General features: G+C 42.9%; 1 protein-coding gene across 2 annotated transcripts in view; it reads right to left on the bottom strand.

Annotated features, from left to right (window-relative positions):
- STARD9 (StAR related lipid transfer domain containing 9) overlaps positions 1–16,205 on the bottom strand; it is a 130,723-nt gene that overhangs the window by 103,090 nt on the left and 11,428 nt on the right. For both annotated transcript variants that reach the window (XM_006135403.4, XM_075927239.1), the window contains exon 3: positions 15,283–15,399. In XM_006135403.4, coding sequence (XP_006135465.2) covers positions 15,283–15,399 — 117 coding nt within the window. The remainder of the gene's footprint in view (positions 1–15,282; positions 15,400–16,205) is intronic.

The raw sequence follows: 16,205 nt of genomic DNA, 5'->3' as shown, positions 1-16,205 counted from the left end.
GGGGCTTGACTCTGATTTATAAGGTCTTTCCATCACTAACATTTGTAATCTTAATTGAGGCTGGGAGATGCAAATACTGAGAAAGACAAAAACTTAGACAGAAACACAGTAAGGAGATGCCTAGAAGGAATAAGGATAGCATAAACAGATGTTGCTGGACCAGAGAGCCCCAGTGCCTGGGAATCTGAGCCAGTCAGGGAGCCCAGCAGAGGGGAGCCCCACCATCAGACTGGTGAGCCCATCCCTGGAGAGCCACAAACAGACAGAGCAGCATTGGGACCAGTGAGCCCCATCCCTGTGGAGCCCTGTCCAATTTCCATTGGAGAACCTTTGATCTGAGAATTCCCTTGGAACACAGATCAAAATGAATTCACATCTCAACTTTTAGACTACAAGGCAAGACATCTCTCTGCAGAGATCTTACACAAAGGGGCAAGAAAGATTTTCCCTATTCTTTGATAGCTACTGTCCCACATCTAAGAAGTACAATAAAATCAACCACAATGTGTGATGGATTCGGTCACAGAATTTCCCAGGTGACTGTCATTTGATGTGCTGAAATACCACTGAATCAACCTTCTTGGGTGCCCCTTTACTCTGTCTTGCTGAGCTAGGCCCTCCAGCCTCCTCTAGCGCTGACGGAGAGATGGGGTCACAGACCTCAGCAGTGCAATACAGATACTGAGATCAGATTACCTCTTGGAAAGCTCAGCCAATGGGACTAGCTTCAGAATCCCGGTACTCCGCCCCAGTGGGACCAGAACTCCAGATAAATCCATTTTACTCTGCAAAAATTTTTACACAGGGTAAGCTCATGTTTTTCACCCTCTTTCTTATGTAAAGAGAGGTATGCACAGCTGCATCCCCTTCTCCCCTCTCAGTAACAATTATTTACACTGGGTTTATTATTAAATAAAAGTGATTTTAGTAAATATAAAAAGTAGGGTTTAATGGTTACAAGTACAGTAATAGCACGCAGAACAAAGTTACTAAGCAAAATAAAGGCACTCCAGCTATGCTTAATACACTAAGAAGCTTGTTACATGTAATACCTTATCCTACCAATAGTTCTAATCATCTTCTTTTATAGACTGGGAAGCCTCCTGTCTGGGCCAAATTCTTCTTAATGTTCAGTTTCAGTATTTTTCAGCAGATATCTGAGATGGTAAACAGAGGTGTTCTCAGGACTGGCTGCCCCATCTCTAGGGGCTCCCCTGTTACATAGATTGTCCAGGAGGTGGGAAAGCTTTGTTTGTTAGCAAACCTCCCATCCTCCCCTCATGTGGAAAAATGCTAAATTGATGGACTCCCATATCAGATGACCTAAACACATGTACTTGTGGGAACTGAGTCCCGTCCTTCCCCCTTATGGGTTGGCCCATGGGGAAAATAACTCTATTTACAGATCATTGAACCATCAAGTTTCTGAAATACCCTTAATGGCCCTCACATATCATGTCCATATCAGTAACCCAGGTTAATGCTTTATATTTCTAACTTCAAATACAGAAATAATACATGCACACAAATAGAATACAAGATGTTCAACCGATTATAACTTTTCCAGTGATACCTTATAAGTAGTATTTTATATAAAGCATTTTCTAGTTATGTCACATTCATAAGCATATTTCCATAAAGAACATGGAGTGCCACGTCACTGCAGGATTATAAAGTACATTCCAAAATAATGATTCCTCTTTAATTATTGAACTGTATATGAGAGAGATGTGTGAGCATGCAGAGAAACTTACCTAAGTAAAGCAGTATGTTCTACATTTTAGACTGGTGAATAGAGTGCATTACTGCATCAGATTTTTGAATCTTGTTTATTTCTGGTGAAACCACAGCTAGAGTCCCATGTCCAGCTTGTGTGGACATATTTCAAGAAAGCTGATTTGGAGTGAGGGGAGGTTCAGATAAGAGTCAGGAGAATAATTAAAGGATTGGCAAACAAGCCACATAGTGAGACATTCAAGGAGTTCAATCTGTTTAGCTTATGGATGAGAAAGACAAGGGCTGACTTGATCACAGTCTATAAGTACCTACTTGAGAAACGAACATTTGATAATGGGCTGATAAATCAACAGGCAAAATTTCATGGCTATGAATTTAAGTAAGAGAAGTTCAGACGGGGAATATGGTATACATTTTTAACAGTACAGGTAATTAAACACTGGAAAAATTGTATGGCATATCCTCCATCCTCCTGGCAATTTTTAAATCAATATTGGATGTTTTTCTAAAAGATACATTATATTCAAATAGAAATCATTACAAAGACATTTGATGGTTGGTGCTATGCAAGAGGACAAACTAGATTATCACCAGGGTGCTTACTAATCTTAGACTCCATGAATTTATTAGCACAAATAATGAATATTTCCAATATTAAACAGTGAAAGCTTTCCATAATAGAAAGCAAATTTAGAAAAATATCTATTTATTAGGAAAAATTATATTCACAATTTGTTATAAAATGCTAGTCCACACAGTTAGTCTCTCCAGTGCAATTGGACAATTCATGAATTTTATAATCTTCACTCATCCTTTCCATGCTATTCAGAGGCATCACAAACAGAATCAAGATTCACAAAAAAGAGACAGCTAAATAGAGAAGTCAATTTTACTTTTCATGAATGAGCTTTCCTGAGTAAACTTGTGTTGAATCAGAAACACTGTGGAACAATATAAGGCCTCACAGCCAAAAAGATAATTCACTCAGTCTTCAAGGGCACGCACACATTTCAGTGAGAGAGAAAACAATTTTAGTCAAAGATAAGGCATGCAGAAAAATAGATACTGAAAAAAATAAGTGCAAGTAGCTATAAAAGTGAGTTTTGGTTTTCTTTAAAAATATATTTGAATATTTGCTGTTTGTACCTAACACTTCGATAAGCAATCATACAATATCTGCAACAACATCTGGGTTTTTACAGTTGTGATTATTTATTCAAGTCCAATCCCATGTCTGCAACATGCCAGAAACACAACACATTTTCAGACTTGAACAAATGGCTGTGTTGAACTAGACTGCAGCTGTTACAACAAATGTATTCCATTATTCAGTACTAACATTGCCCCATCCAACAGGATCTTTCATAAGCCAGCTGTCTCCCTTCTCCCCGCCCATCCCCAGAAAACAAAAACAAAAAAAACAAAAAACCAGAAAATTTTACATGTAGACTTTGCCAGTCCCACAGCAATGCATCTCCAAAAGCCTAAAAGGCTCATGCAGTTAACTCTATATTCAAACTAGTACTTTATATTTTTTTAAATAGTAACCAGTAACTACCATAGGCAGGTATTTGGGGGACTTGGTGATATATATTGGAAGTTCAATGTGATTTGTCTCAACAAATCTTACTGCCAGAAGGAATGTCTCATGGTTCAGTTATTAGAGCCATATACCACTACAGGGTGGGGAAAAGAATGATTCTGGGTTAAATGTGACCACAGGACAAGTGCTTCTTGGCTAGGCAAAGATTTAGAAGCACTGTGGAGAGAGATGACTTTCCATTCCATGTGTATCCCTCTAAAAATGCCCTGTAGAAGATCAAGAGTGGGTTACAGTTAAGTCATGTAAAGGGAGAACATAGGGGACCTAGGACTACTGCGGGGAACCATGTCAACCCTTTCAGTCTGCAAACTGGAGGATCTTCTCATCCAATACTATTCTATCCTTCAGGCATCATTACCTCAGGGAAGCAAGTACAGGCAATCCCCGAGTTACGCGGATCCGACTTACGTCGGATCCGCAGTTACGAACGGGGTTTGCTGCCTGTCTCCCTGGTCTGCTGGTCTCCAGCAGACCAGGGAGACGGGAAGCAAAGCCTCTGAGGATGCCGGCAGCGGGACAGCCGTGGCGCATCTGGGCTGTCCGCTGCCCGCGTGCTCCGCGGCTTTGCTCCACGGCTTTGCTCCACGTCTCCCCAGACCAGGGAGACAGGGAGCAAAGCCGGGGAGCACGCGGGCAGCGGACAGCCCAGACACGCCATGGCTGTCCCGCTGCCGGCGTCCTCAGAGGCTTTGCTCCGCTTTGCTCCCCGTCTCCCTGGTCTGCTGGTCTCCAGCAGACCAGGGAGACGCGGAGCAAAGCCGCAGAGGACCCGGGCGGTGGGACCGCGGTGCGTCTCGGTCCCCCGCCCGTGTCTCCCTGGTCTGCTGGGGGGGGGGGAGCGCAGCTAGTACGCCCCCCCCCACCCAGCAGTCCAGGCTTTTCTCCGGACGCCTGTGGTAGAGCAGCTGGGGCGCTGCCGGTTGGTCCCGCAGCGCCACTCTGGGCGCTACTGGACCAACCCGGCAGCACCCCAGCTGCTCTGCCCCAGGCGTCCTGATTCAGCGGCTGAATCAGGACGCCTGGGGCAGAGCAGCTGGGGTGCTGGTGGATTGGTCCAGTAGCGCCGAGGAGCAGCGCTACTGGAGCAACCCAGCAGCACCCCAGCTGCTCTGCCCCAGGCATCCCCAAGTCAGCCGCTGCTTAAACTGACCAGTGCTGACTACAGGAAGCCCGAGGCAGAGTTGCTCTGCCCCGGGCTTCCTGGAATCAGCCACTGATCAGTTTCAGCAGCAGCTGACTTGGGGACACCGGGGGTTCTTAAGTTGAATCTGTATGTAAATCGGAACTGGCGTCCAGATTCAGTCTGTTGAAACTGATCAGAGGCTGATTCCAGGAAGCCCGGGGCAGAGCAACTCTGCCTCGGGCTTCCTGTAGTCAGCCGCTGGTCAGTTTCAGCAGCAGCTGAATCTGGACGCCAGTTCTGACTTACATACAGATTCAACTTAAGAACAAACCTACAGTCCCTATCTTGTACGTAACCCGGGGACTGCCTGTACCTCATTAATTAAGGAGCAAAGATGAAAGAAGCAAAAATCTTACTTGTCTAGACATGAAGTCCAAGCTTGAAAGATCTCAAGGAAAAGAGTGCAATCTATATGGTTGAGACCACTAAAACAAACAAACTTCCCCTACCTGCAAATTTAAAAGCTCACCCTTTAAATTAGTCAGACGCGTCATAACAACTTCAGAAAGTGCACCACTGAACAAGCAGGGTCACCAATGCAAAGTTTTCATTTTTACTTTCAAGACATTGAAATATTCATGGCTACTATGAAACATCTCTAATTGTCACCTTATAGATCATTCCAATGCACAAAACAACATGCAATAAAAAAAAAAAAATCTTACAATTCCCTCTGGTCTTTCTCATTTTATGCACCCATTGGCAGACATGAACACTTCAGTATTAGGCAGGTGATGTGCTTGGTTGAATATCTCAAAGCTGTTTATAGTTTTGTATTTGTTTTAAATTTGCGTAAGGGAAGGGATTACCAGGGTTCCCTCCTGGCACCAGATCAAAGGGCTGCCGCAGAAAAAGTGGAGGTAATGCTGGTAAGTGTCCTAATCTCTGCAAAACTGGGAGAGAGCTCAGCAATTAGCTACCTTTATATTATTTCTGCCACCCTGTTCTTCTCACCCAGCTTTCCATTTGTTTTGGAAGAGCCACAGTGCTTTCTCCCTGGTCTGCATACTAACAAATGCCTGGGTGCTACCTTTCACTCTCCCATAGCTTAGGCTTCTCATGTTTGAAACAGCAACAGACTTGCCTTCAACTGGTTCTGTTGGCTTCACCTCCAAATTGTAATTATAAATAAAAACTGAGCAAGAAGTAGGTAGAATTCAAGAAGCTATTTTGAAGAGAAATCACTAATCAAGGCTGGTCATTCTGAATAGGTTACTTTCTACCCACACCTCAATAGGTTGCAAAGCCCTGCAGTCAGCGACAAGCACATCTCTCTGGAGTTTAGCTTAATTGGCAATTCAAAATTTCCTCACACACAACTTTCCCCAAACTTGGATTTTCCTCTGCAATCTCCTATACTGGCTCGCTCGATTCCTCTGTGTAGATAGATACTCTCGCCTCACTTCTGTCTGGATAGAATTAATAAGCCACATGGATCACAATATGTCAGTAGAACTTCCACCATGGTAAGGCAGTGGATTAACAACATGCTCTGCCATATGGTTACAAGGAACAGATCACAGACACAATTTTGGGATGAGGAATCTCTTCTAGATTTTTACAGTAAGGTACTTCCTATAACCTGTCTTGCATCATGTATAAATTCTGTAATATAACTTTAGGTGAAGCAGCCAAATACCTAGTTATAAGTTTCTGCAATGTAGGGAGCAAGTTTCTACAGTTTTTCCACTGACCTACTCAGATGAAGTTGGTCAGGCTGCAGAAATTAAGTTTCAGGGGGCTTGTTCTATTTTGCATCTACTTCTAATGGACAAACAATGCACTGCTGCTGACAGCTGAGTGGCCACAGAACAACAGCTGCTGGAGAAGAGCCCAGCTCTCAAGGCAGAGACATCACCAGTGCAGACATAAGGATGGCACAGGTAAGATATCTGCACTGCTACTGGCATGGTGCTGCTTTCTGAACTGGGCATCTGGCCAACAGCCACAGCTCTTACTTCTCTCTGAAGTATTTTAGGGGCTCTCCCCCTAAAATAACCTTGGGATCCTCTGCCACTTCCTTTTGGGTCACAACCCCGAAACTGAGAAAAGCTGGTCTCCCCCATGAACTGTAGATAGTATAGGGTAAAAGCACACAGAAGGCCAGATTTCACAGGGGTAGAACAGATTTTAGAGTCCATGATGCATTTTTCATGGTTGTGGATTTGTTAAGGTACTACTACTAATAAATAGCACCCATAATGCTTCACAGGTTCAAAGTGTTCTACAAATATTAACTAATTAATCTTTACAACATCAAGCATACAGCCGGTCCCCGAGTTATGAACAGTCGATTTACGACCGTTTGCATTTATGACCAAACCTCCCATTAAGCGGTCGTAAAGGCAGCCCCCGAGTTACAAACGTGACCCACGCTTACGAACAGCGCAGTCACAACGTAACTCAGTGTGGTCCGACTTATGACATTTCGAGTTACGGCCAAGTGTTTGGTCCGTAACTCGTTCGTAACTTGGGGACCGGCTGTATAAGTGTTTGTCAATGTTTTTCAGATAAGAAGCAGAGGTATAGGGAGGTAAAGTGATTTGCCTAGCCTTGGAAGCAGCAGGAAAAACTCCATTGGTATTTTCTCCTAGGTAGCATCTGGCTTAATCTATGCATCCAATAATCAGTAGTCAGTGTCTGTGAATATTTGTGTTTATGTGCAAATATTGCAGCAGTAAGACAGTTTTTTCTAAATATTCATATAATTGATATTTGTTCCCCCTTTTACACTCTATACCCCCATTTCCCCTTTTCATATATTTCATATTTTGAAATGCATGCATTTTCATTTATATTTGTATACAAACTTACAATGAAGTGTGCAATTGTTTCCTCCTTTAATAGCTTCATAAACTAATTGTTTGCAACTCATGTTTTTCTGTTTGTATTTCTTCCTTTTCTCATAATCTCTAAATGCTGTCACCCTGCTACTAAAATTACAAAGGGTTGGGTTTTTTTTGTCCTTCATGTAATCATCTTTGAATCTCAAGATTATTCATTAAGATTCCCACTTAAATTTTATGGAAAAGGAAGAAAGCATGATATAGCCAGAAGACTGACCTTATTCCTCTATAATCCAAGCCATTTAAATGACTATTGAATGCAGCAGCTGTGTTGCTGGCAGAGGAGACAGGACAGAATTAAAATGCTCATAGTGGTGATTTACCTCCTTCCAATGCAATTCATTACATACTGATCCAATTATTGCACAAAAAGCCTTTTTCTTATAGCATGTTCTCCTTTTCACTTCTGTTTCTCCCAACCAAAACTATGCCAAGGATAGAATGCTCACTGCTTTGCAAATATTTCATGAGAAAATGCCATTTACACCCACAGTCTGCTCTTTCCTGTCTCCCCCTCCCCACTTCCCAAAACTGAAGAATTTAAAAGCTCTTCTAAAGTAGTGGTTCTCCTCCAGGGATTCAAGGCTCCCTGTGGGGCCGTAAGCAGGTTTCATGGGGGTCTGCCAATATATAATCAGAGCAGTGTTGGTGTTACAGCAGGGGTGGGTAATGATTTTTGATGGGGGCCACTCCAAGAATTTGGAAAGTGGTCAAGAGTCACACTCTTCCATCATATTAATGGAGGAGGTACATGGTCTGGAATGGAGGCTGGGTGCAGAAAGGAGAAGGGATAAGGGTTTGAAGCGCAGGAGAGGGTGTGGGGTCTGGGAGGGAGTTTGGGTGAAGAAGGCTGTTGTGACCTGGAGCAGGGAACTGGGGTGCATGGGTTTGGGTTGTGACCTAGGGAAGGAGGGGGTTGTGACCTGGGGCAGGGTACTAGGATGCAAGAGGGGGCACAGGGGTTTGGGTTGTGACTTGGGGCATGGGATTGGGATGCAGGGTCTGTGAGGAGATATAGGTACAGGAGAGTGCAGAGAGATTGGGTTATATGGTGCGGGCAGAGGCAGACTCTGGCCGGGAGACTTATCTGCTTGACTCTCAGACAGCTGCCTTCTCGGGTAGACTCCCTGCCTGCCCCACCCCCAGTACTGATTGCAGGAGCCATGTGTCATTGAATAGCTACAAGCCTGAGGGGAGGGGCAGCAAGGGTGACAACAGGTAGCTACCACAGGCCAAAAACCGGCCAATGGGATTGTGCTGGGGCAAGGGCAGTGCATGAAGTCTCTGCCCCCTACCCCGGGCTCACAGCTGTTCAAACAGGGCCCTGCAGCAACTGCTTTTCTCAGCAGTGTGTGGGAGGCAAGCAGGGAGTCTGACTGAGGCTCCCTGTCGCATCCATGGATTGGATCCAGCAGCTTGATAGGCTGGATCCAGCCCACAGGCCATATTTTGCCCAATCCTGAGTTAGAGTCACTGCAGCCCACCCAGGGAAGAAAGCTGGAGTCTGAGCCCCACTGCCAAGGCCTGATGCTGAAGACTGAACCCTGCCACATGAGAATGAAGCCAACTTTACTTTGCAGAGCCCCCTGTGATGTGGACCTCAGGAATCTGTCCTGCTTGGTATCCCCTAATGCTGGCTCTGGCTTTTAATCTGCTGGATATGCAGAAAAACAGGGAGTTTTTATAGTATGCTGGGGGGGAGAGGCTCAAAGAAAAAGTATGAGAACACATGGTTTAGAGAGAAAAAGAAAGAAAAACCAAAACAAAATAACCAACCTTAACTAGTGACCTATGACTAAGAGTAGAATTTTTTTTAACCAAATTAGTGTTTTTTCCAAATATCATCGTTACTTTCTAAATTCTTTCTATATGCAAGTTATATCTAAACCGTATCAGAGTAAAATTAAGATCCTGCAACATCAATGAAGGCCTTATACACTGCTTCAAATAGGATAGTCTGTGAGGCAAACAGCATCTCTTCTGTTTGGGCTTCAATTATGCGTTGGAGGGAAGGGGGCAGAAGGATCTTCCCTCCGGCCCCCACCACTTGCTTAGCTGGAATTAGGACACAAAATCAGGCCAGGATTTTTGGGCACATGAAGGTTTGGTCACAAGTAATACAACCATTTAAAAACAGAATGAGGAGGGTAATAGCTCAAAAACTAACTTTCACAAATGTTCATATGATTTGTTTTTATATATAATCTCCGTTGAGTCACTATGTGCCTGTTTTCAGTAATGACCATTGTTATCCTTAGGGTGCAAAATGAAACAAACCTCAATGAGTGGTCTGTAGCACCTTAGAGACTAACAAAAATATATATATAGTATCATGAGCTTTCGTGGGCACAACCTACTTCTTCAGATGAGGGACGAAAACTGGTGATATTGTATATCTTTTTTTCTTAGTCTCTAAAGTGCTATAGGACTACTCTTTTTTTTTTTTTTTTAAGTTACAGACTAACATGGCTACTTCTCTGAGACTTTCAAACCTCAATGGACAATTTAAAAATAAAAGCCATCAATAAGGAACTCCAATCAATAGATGATTTTCAATATCCTTTTTTTCCCTACCATCCTTTTTCACAAGAAGTTGTCAAATAAAATTTTGTGTGACATTGAAAATTAAACATTCCTTTGTTTTTTTAAGTGCAGTGTTTTCGTTATTGTCCTAACTGACAAGCTAAGTCAGTACTAGGTGTTTCATGTGTATGTTTTTGTGAATTACCAGAACGAGGCAAACATTTTTAATAGCAGCAAATTTTACTAATGAAAGTTAGTTAACACAATTCTGTCATAGCTGCTTTACAAATGTAGGGCTATATTTTGGCACATGCTGGTTAGGGTTGCCCAACAGTAGCTGCAAAATATTTTGTGGGCTGGATTGGAGAAGTACTGGGGCTATAGACGTCCCACAGATGGGAGTTTGAGACCACTGCCTTAAACTTCTCAAAGGCATCTGGGAGATAAGTGAGCGATACAGAAATGTATGGTAATATTATGAAGCACAGCCATCTCTGGAGCACAGCACAGCAACTGTTTAATACAACAAGATCTGAAATGAACGTTTACATCCAGGAGTAACTGCAGGAGAAATTTACAAAGGAAGATTACAATTGTCAGAGTTGTAATTTTGCCTAGATACATGGATGTATACCCCTATTCTTGTCACTGCCATGGGATCTCAATAATAACTAGAAGCTGTTAGGAACTTGTTTTGACATCTTATCCAGAAGACAGGAAAGGACATAACTTTTTTAGGAGACAGTATTCTCAAGGAAGAAGCCAGAAGGTAGAGTATTTCATCCTTCAGCTAATAAACCGAGCCCTGGTGATAACTGTTGGCACAATAAGACTTCACTGTAAGGAAATACAGTGATTGCAGAGAAGCTTATAAAAGAAAGCTTTACTGTAGGGCAATGTTACTTAATTCCTTTAGTAGCTGATAATATCACTAAAATAAGGAAGCTGCTAGGAAACTGAATCTGTACTCATTGATAGAGTATTGATCTGAAACATGGAATTAAATACAAGGAACATCATTCAAACAATATTAGGGGTCTGACACTTACAAAAGCAAGCAAGTTTCTCCAGCACCCACTTATGAAATATATATCACATGTGCTATAAAAATGCTAAACCCGTTGGGGAAATCAGTGACAGAAATATACTCACTGTCCGAAGTCCCTCAGGACACCAATCTATCTTTAAACCCTTTCATCTTGCATTCCCTTGCTGCTGAATACACTTGCTGTTCTTTTAAATGCCAGACATTCCACTGGCTTGCAAGTAACCAGTACATGAGCAGCACCCAACATCCATTTAGCTTTGGGCATCAGGTACATTCAGTGACTACTCAAGGTCACTTGATGGTAAATTTTAAACACTGCTTCATTTATAACATTATTTTACAAGAACGAAGAGTACTTTATTGTCCTAGCTGATGCGCAATTCATATGGTAGCCTTTCATCCTTCCTCATATGGAGTGGAGCTAAAGAGGACATAGTGGGTTGTATTTATCAATGCCTTTTGCAAAAGTACCCTAGCTGGAAAGCCAGCCACCTAAAAACAGTTCTGGGCAAAAAAAAAAAAAAAAAAAAAAAGTTTTTCTGTATTGTTATAAAGATGGGAAGAAAAAGAATTCAGTGTTCACAACATGGCACACAGAAAAGAAGCTACTTCCTGCCCAATTTAGGTCCATTTAGAGGTCAATTTGAAGGGGGAAAACCAACAACACTGAGATATAGCTCATTAAATTTTAAGTCTTAAAGTAGAAGCAAAGTTCACTTAACACCCAATTCATAGAAAAGGGCAGGTGCTGAAGACCTTTTACTTTTACCGACTACAAACTTTCTCAGCTGCTAAATGCCCTATTTTCATTAGATCTACAATAGTTATCTTTCACTTGGCTTTCTCTTCTTTAGGAGCAGAATGGTGGCTGCCTTCAACACCCAGCCACTCAATCTTTTAATTTCCCCATCTGTGAAAAGGCATGTTGGATGGACTATCTCTCTCCTTCCACTTCCAAGTAAGGGCAAAGTTTCTTTGCTCAATAAGCCCACAGACCGTTCCTAATATAATTAGGGTTGGGAATCTAAGGTGAGAATATACTAGGAGCACTACAATAAAGCTGCTCTGGTCCAGGGTCGGATTTGGAGACTATAACTCAGATAACATGACAACACACTCTCGGTTCTAAATTTCTTCATATTTAAACCTTTCCCCTAACAGTAATTAAAGTGTAGCTCTATTCTGAATAGGGACCTTGTAAAAAGGCATCCCTGGACTCTGGTTTTTTGCTGTCTATCTATATCAAATGCTCAATTCAAACATCAAAAGATTAAGTGTCAGAGTGACTGGTGCATTTCTGCCTTTCTGCACTGGTCTGGTAGTGCAAACACCCTAGTAAATAGTGGCATGTGGTCAGCGGTTACCTCACCCTTAACCCCAAAGATTTAGATAATGGCACAGAGATTACACTTATATAGTTTGTGGATGATACCAAGGTGTGAGGAGTTACAAGTGCTTTGGAGGATAGGATTAATATTCAAAATGATCTGAACAAACTGAAGAAATGGTCTGAAGTAAACTGAATTAAATCCAATATGAACAAATACAAAAGTACTCCACTCAGGAAGGAACCTTCAGCTGCAGACATACAAATGTGAAATGACTGCCTAGATAGGAGTATTGTAGAAAGGGATATGGAGATCATGATGCTAAATATAAGTCAGCAGTGTAACACTGTTGCCAAAAAAAAGCAAACATCATTCAGAGATGTATTAGCAGGGGCGTTATAAACAAGACACGAGAAATAATCCTTCCACACTACTCAGGTCTCCCCAGGAGTAATGTGCCCAGTTCTGGGTACCATATTTCAGGAAAAATTAGAGAAAGTGCCAAACAGAACACCAAAAATGCTTAGTGGTCTAGAACATGACATTTGGAGGAATATTTAAAAAAAACTGGGTTTGTTTGGTCTGGAGAAGAGATGACAGAGGGGACAAGATAATAGTTTAAGTACATAAACGGTTGTTATAAAGAGGAGTGAAATAAACTGTTCTCCTTAACCACTGAGGACAGGACAAAAAGCTTAAATTGCAGCAAGGGAAGTTTGGTTGGATATTAGGGAAAACTTCCTATCAGGATAGAAAAAAAGCTTGCAGATGCCCCAACCAGAGCAAAGCCTCTGGAACTTGCCTAGCTGTATCCACCCCTTCCTCCCTAAAGGCACCCCATGAAGAGAAGAGGTGGGGGGGGGGGGCTTCCCTTCCCTCCCACTCTTGCAAGGGATTCCCCTCCCCTTCCCTCAGGTCCCCTGCCTCCTTAACTGTTAAGGAGGCATTGCTGGCAGGGTATGACTAGCTAGGAGTACCAGACACTGCTACTTGCTGCAGCCAGCCTATTGCAGGGAGGGGGCTCTGGGGCTTACCCAGATGTGGCCACCCTTTCCTCCCTAAAGGCACCCCATGTAAGGAAGGGGTTGGGGGGATTCTCTTCCCTCCCACTCCTGCAAGGCATTCCCCCACTTCTCTCCAGTCCCACATGCCTCCTTAACCATTAAGGTTCCAGTCTGCCAGAAGCCAGCCAGCCTATGGGAGGAGGAGGGGAAAAGAGAAGATGGCCCTGATGTGTCCTCCCCTTCCTCCTGAAAGGTGCCCCATGCAGGGAAGGGGCTGAGGGGCTTCTCTTCCCTCCTACTCTGGGAATGGATCCCCTCCCTCCCTCCCTTTCTCTTCTCTAGTCCCACATGCCTGTTCATGGCAAAAGGAGTTTTGCTGGTAGCCTCTGCAGCAGCCTGAGCCTGGGAAGCAGCTTCAACGTCTTCTTCACTGCCACCCTGCTGAGACGCCATAGGGCTCCAACACGTGGTGTTTCTCCCCCCCACCAGATCTCCTGTGTGCGCCTCTCCCACATGCAGCAGAGGAACCGGAAGTATTCAGCCACACTGCATGGAAGGCTGGGGGAAGTTTCTGAAGTGGCCCCAGCAACCCCTCACCCACAGGGCCAGATTAAATTGTTTGGTGTGCTACATCTGGCCCTCGGGCCACAGGTTCCTCACCCCTAGTCTGAATAGTCCTGCCATAAGTGCAGGGGACTAGATTAAATGACCTCTCAAAGTCCCTTCCAGTACTACGATTTTACGATTGCAGCTGGTGGATAGGAAGTGTTAGAGGCATTGCACTCTAGTTATCTTTAGGTAACTGCAAGATGATGAAGGTTGGCACAATCCCCAGAATGCTCTAATTTGGGCTACAGCTGCAGCCAGCACAGATTCACCCAGACAATCAAGGAGCTGCAAAGAATTCCCAAAAGTCTTCTCCCATCCTGTTTTATCAGGTTTCTCCTTGAGAGATCCATAATTTTTGTAACTGCCACCTTGCAAATTTAGCATAGACACAGAGTACAGTTAGGTACTATGCACATCACTACCAATAAAACAGGTTATGAAGGGCTAATAAGGCCCTTAGTGACACCTGTGTAATTCCAATGTCTTCAACAGGCCTGCACAGGTATAATGATTGGAATTTAGTAAACAATTCTGCTGATGGACAAGATAAATAAATACAACTACCTTTTAGAGGTGTTGGTTCTTCAAGTCTATCAGCAGCAAAGAGCAATAAAAACATGATTTAGTCACTTCTGTCAGCAGATAACACTAAATGCACACGGTAGGGACTGTCTACGATAATTACATGTCATTTTACAAGCATACTTAAGAACTTCTGGGTTACTGAAAAAAAAGAAATTGAACCTCATTGTTTTTATTTTTTTAAATATACATACCCCTATGCCCTTTGTATTTAAAAAAAGAAATCTTGGACTATCAAACCAGGAAGAGTGCTGCTTGGTAACAAGAGATTTCTGACTCTTCAGTTAAAAGCTCAGAGTTAATTTATTATTGTTTAGACTACAAAAGTGTGGGTTTAACACTGAAGTTTAATACTGCCATATAAAATGTCACTTCATTGCTAATAATTTCAGTGAAAACATGGAGCTATTCTGAGGACTAAGTTTGGGATTGTGGTCAGCATTTACATAGAGTGCCATCATTTTCTCCCTCCAAAATCTGATCTCCAATTATCTTTCATTGCTTAATTGGAGTCGGTCAGGCTTCTTGCCTTTTCAGATTGAGTGCTTATCACAGAAAGCTGGTGACAGTGAAAGTGATGTCTTTCAACTAGTACAAAAAGTACTCCAGAACTTTTATTTTCAATTCAGGATTATGACATCACCACACCAGGGATACAGTACTGACGTATCATCCTCAAGATAAGAAAAAAAAGACGCTCTAGGAAAAATAAATCAATTACCAGAATCTCAAACTTGGTTACTGAGAGTATATATATCCTCTCCAAACAATAATAAAGGTCAAAACAGGACATATACAAGGAATTGAAACATTACTCACCACTTCCTGAGATGCATACTTAGAATCATCAGGATCAACTGACCAATAGCAGAAATCAAAGCCAAAAGCCACAATCTTCTCTCTTGTGTCCCCTGGGCCCTCAAATCTATTGTCTACCTGAATAGGGGAAAGAAGGGGAGGGAAAAAGAGAAGACATGAATTTGAGATTACCAAATAATAGTAATTTTAAAAGTTTGTCCAGGATATGCTTTCCCCCTTCTCACAACACAAATATGCATAGCTCCAAGTTAATCCCTTTCTCACAAAACTCTAAGAAAAAAATATGGATGAATCCATCACAACACTGCTAAAGGTAGTACTTCCACTGAAAGTAGTACTTTCAGCTCATTCACCACTCCTCTCCTACTTCAAAACAGTACAATGCACATAACAGTTTTCCATTCAAAGCTCTCCAAACATTTTACAAGCATTACTGAGTTAATCCTCACAACACACAGGTTAGATGTGAGAGCATTAACCTCATGTTACAGATGGAGAAACTGAATTCCAAAGGTTAAATGACTACATATGGCAGAGCCTGAAATACAGCCCATACCTCCTAACTCCTACTATCTCTCTCTATATATAATTTTTTTCCCTGTGGATCGACAGAATGACATCATGAGGTCTGCATCAACAGGCTGGGAGGGGGGTAGGCGAGCGAAAGAGATATTTTCTCCACTCTGTGATGCTGGGGGAGGAGGCGGCAGCGAGGCTGACCCCTAACTCAGTTCGGGACGGCCCAAAGCAGTGAGTGCTGGCTGGAGTGCGCGGCACCCCACTGCTGGGGGAGCTAAGGGAGCTTGGAGAGCTGCAGAGAGTAGGGGAAAACCTGCCAGGCTGCAGCCCACGCTGTCAGTGGGCTCAGCACGGAAAAATCCTGAGCGTGGGTAGGGATGCAAGCGACTAATTGATTAGTTGAC

Source organism: Pelodiscus sinensis, chromosome 4 (assembly GCF_049634645.1).
Source record: "Pelodiscus sinensis isolate JC-2024 chromosome 4, ASM4963464v1, whole genome shotgun sequence".
In the NCBI taxonomy this organism is placed as follows: Eukaryota; Metazoa; Chordata; order Testudines; family Trionychidae; genus Pelodiscus; species Pelodiscus sinensis.
The sequence above is the reverse complement of the archived record's forward strand: the minus strand, read 5'-3'. Positions and strand labels throughout refer to the sequence as shown.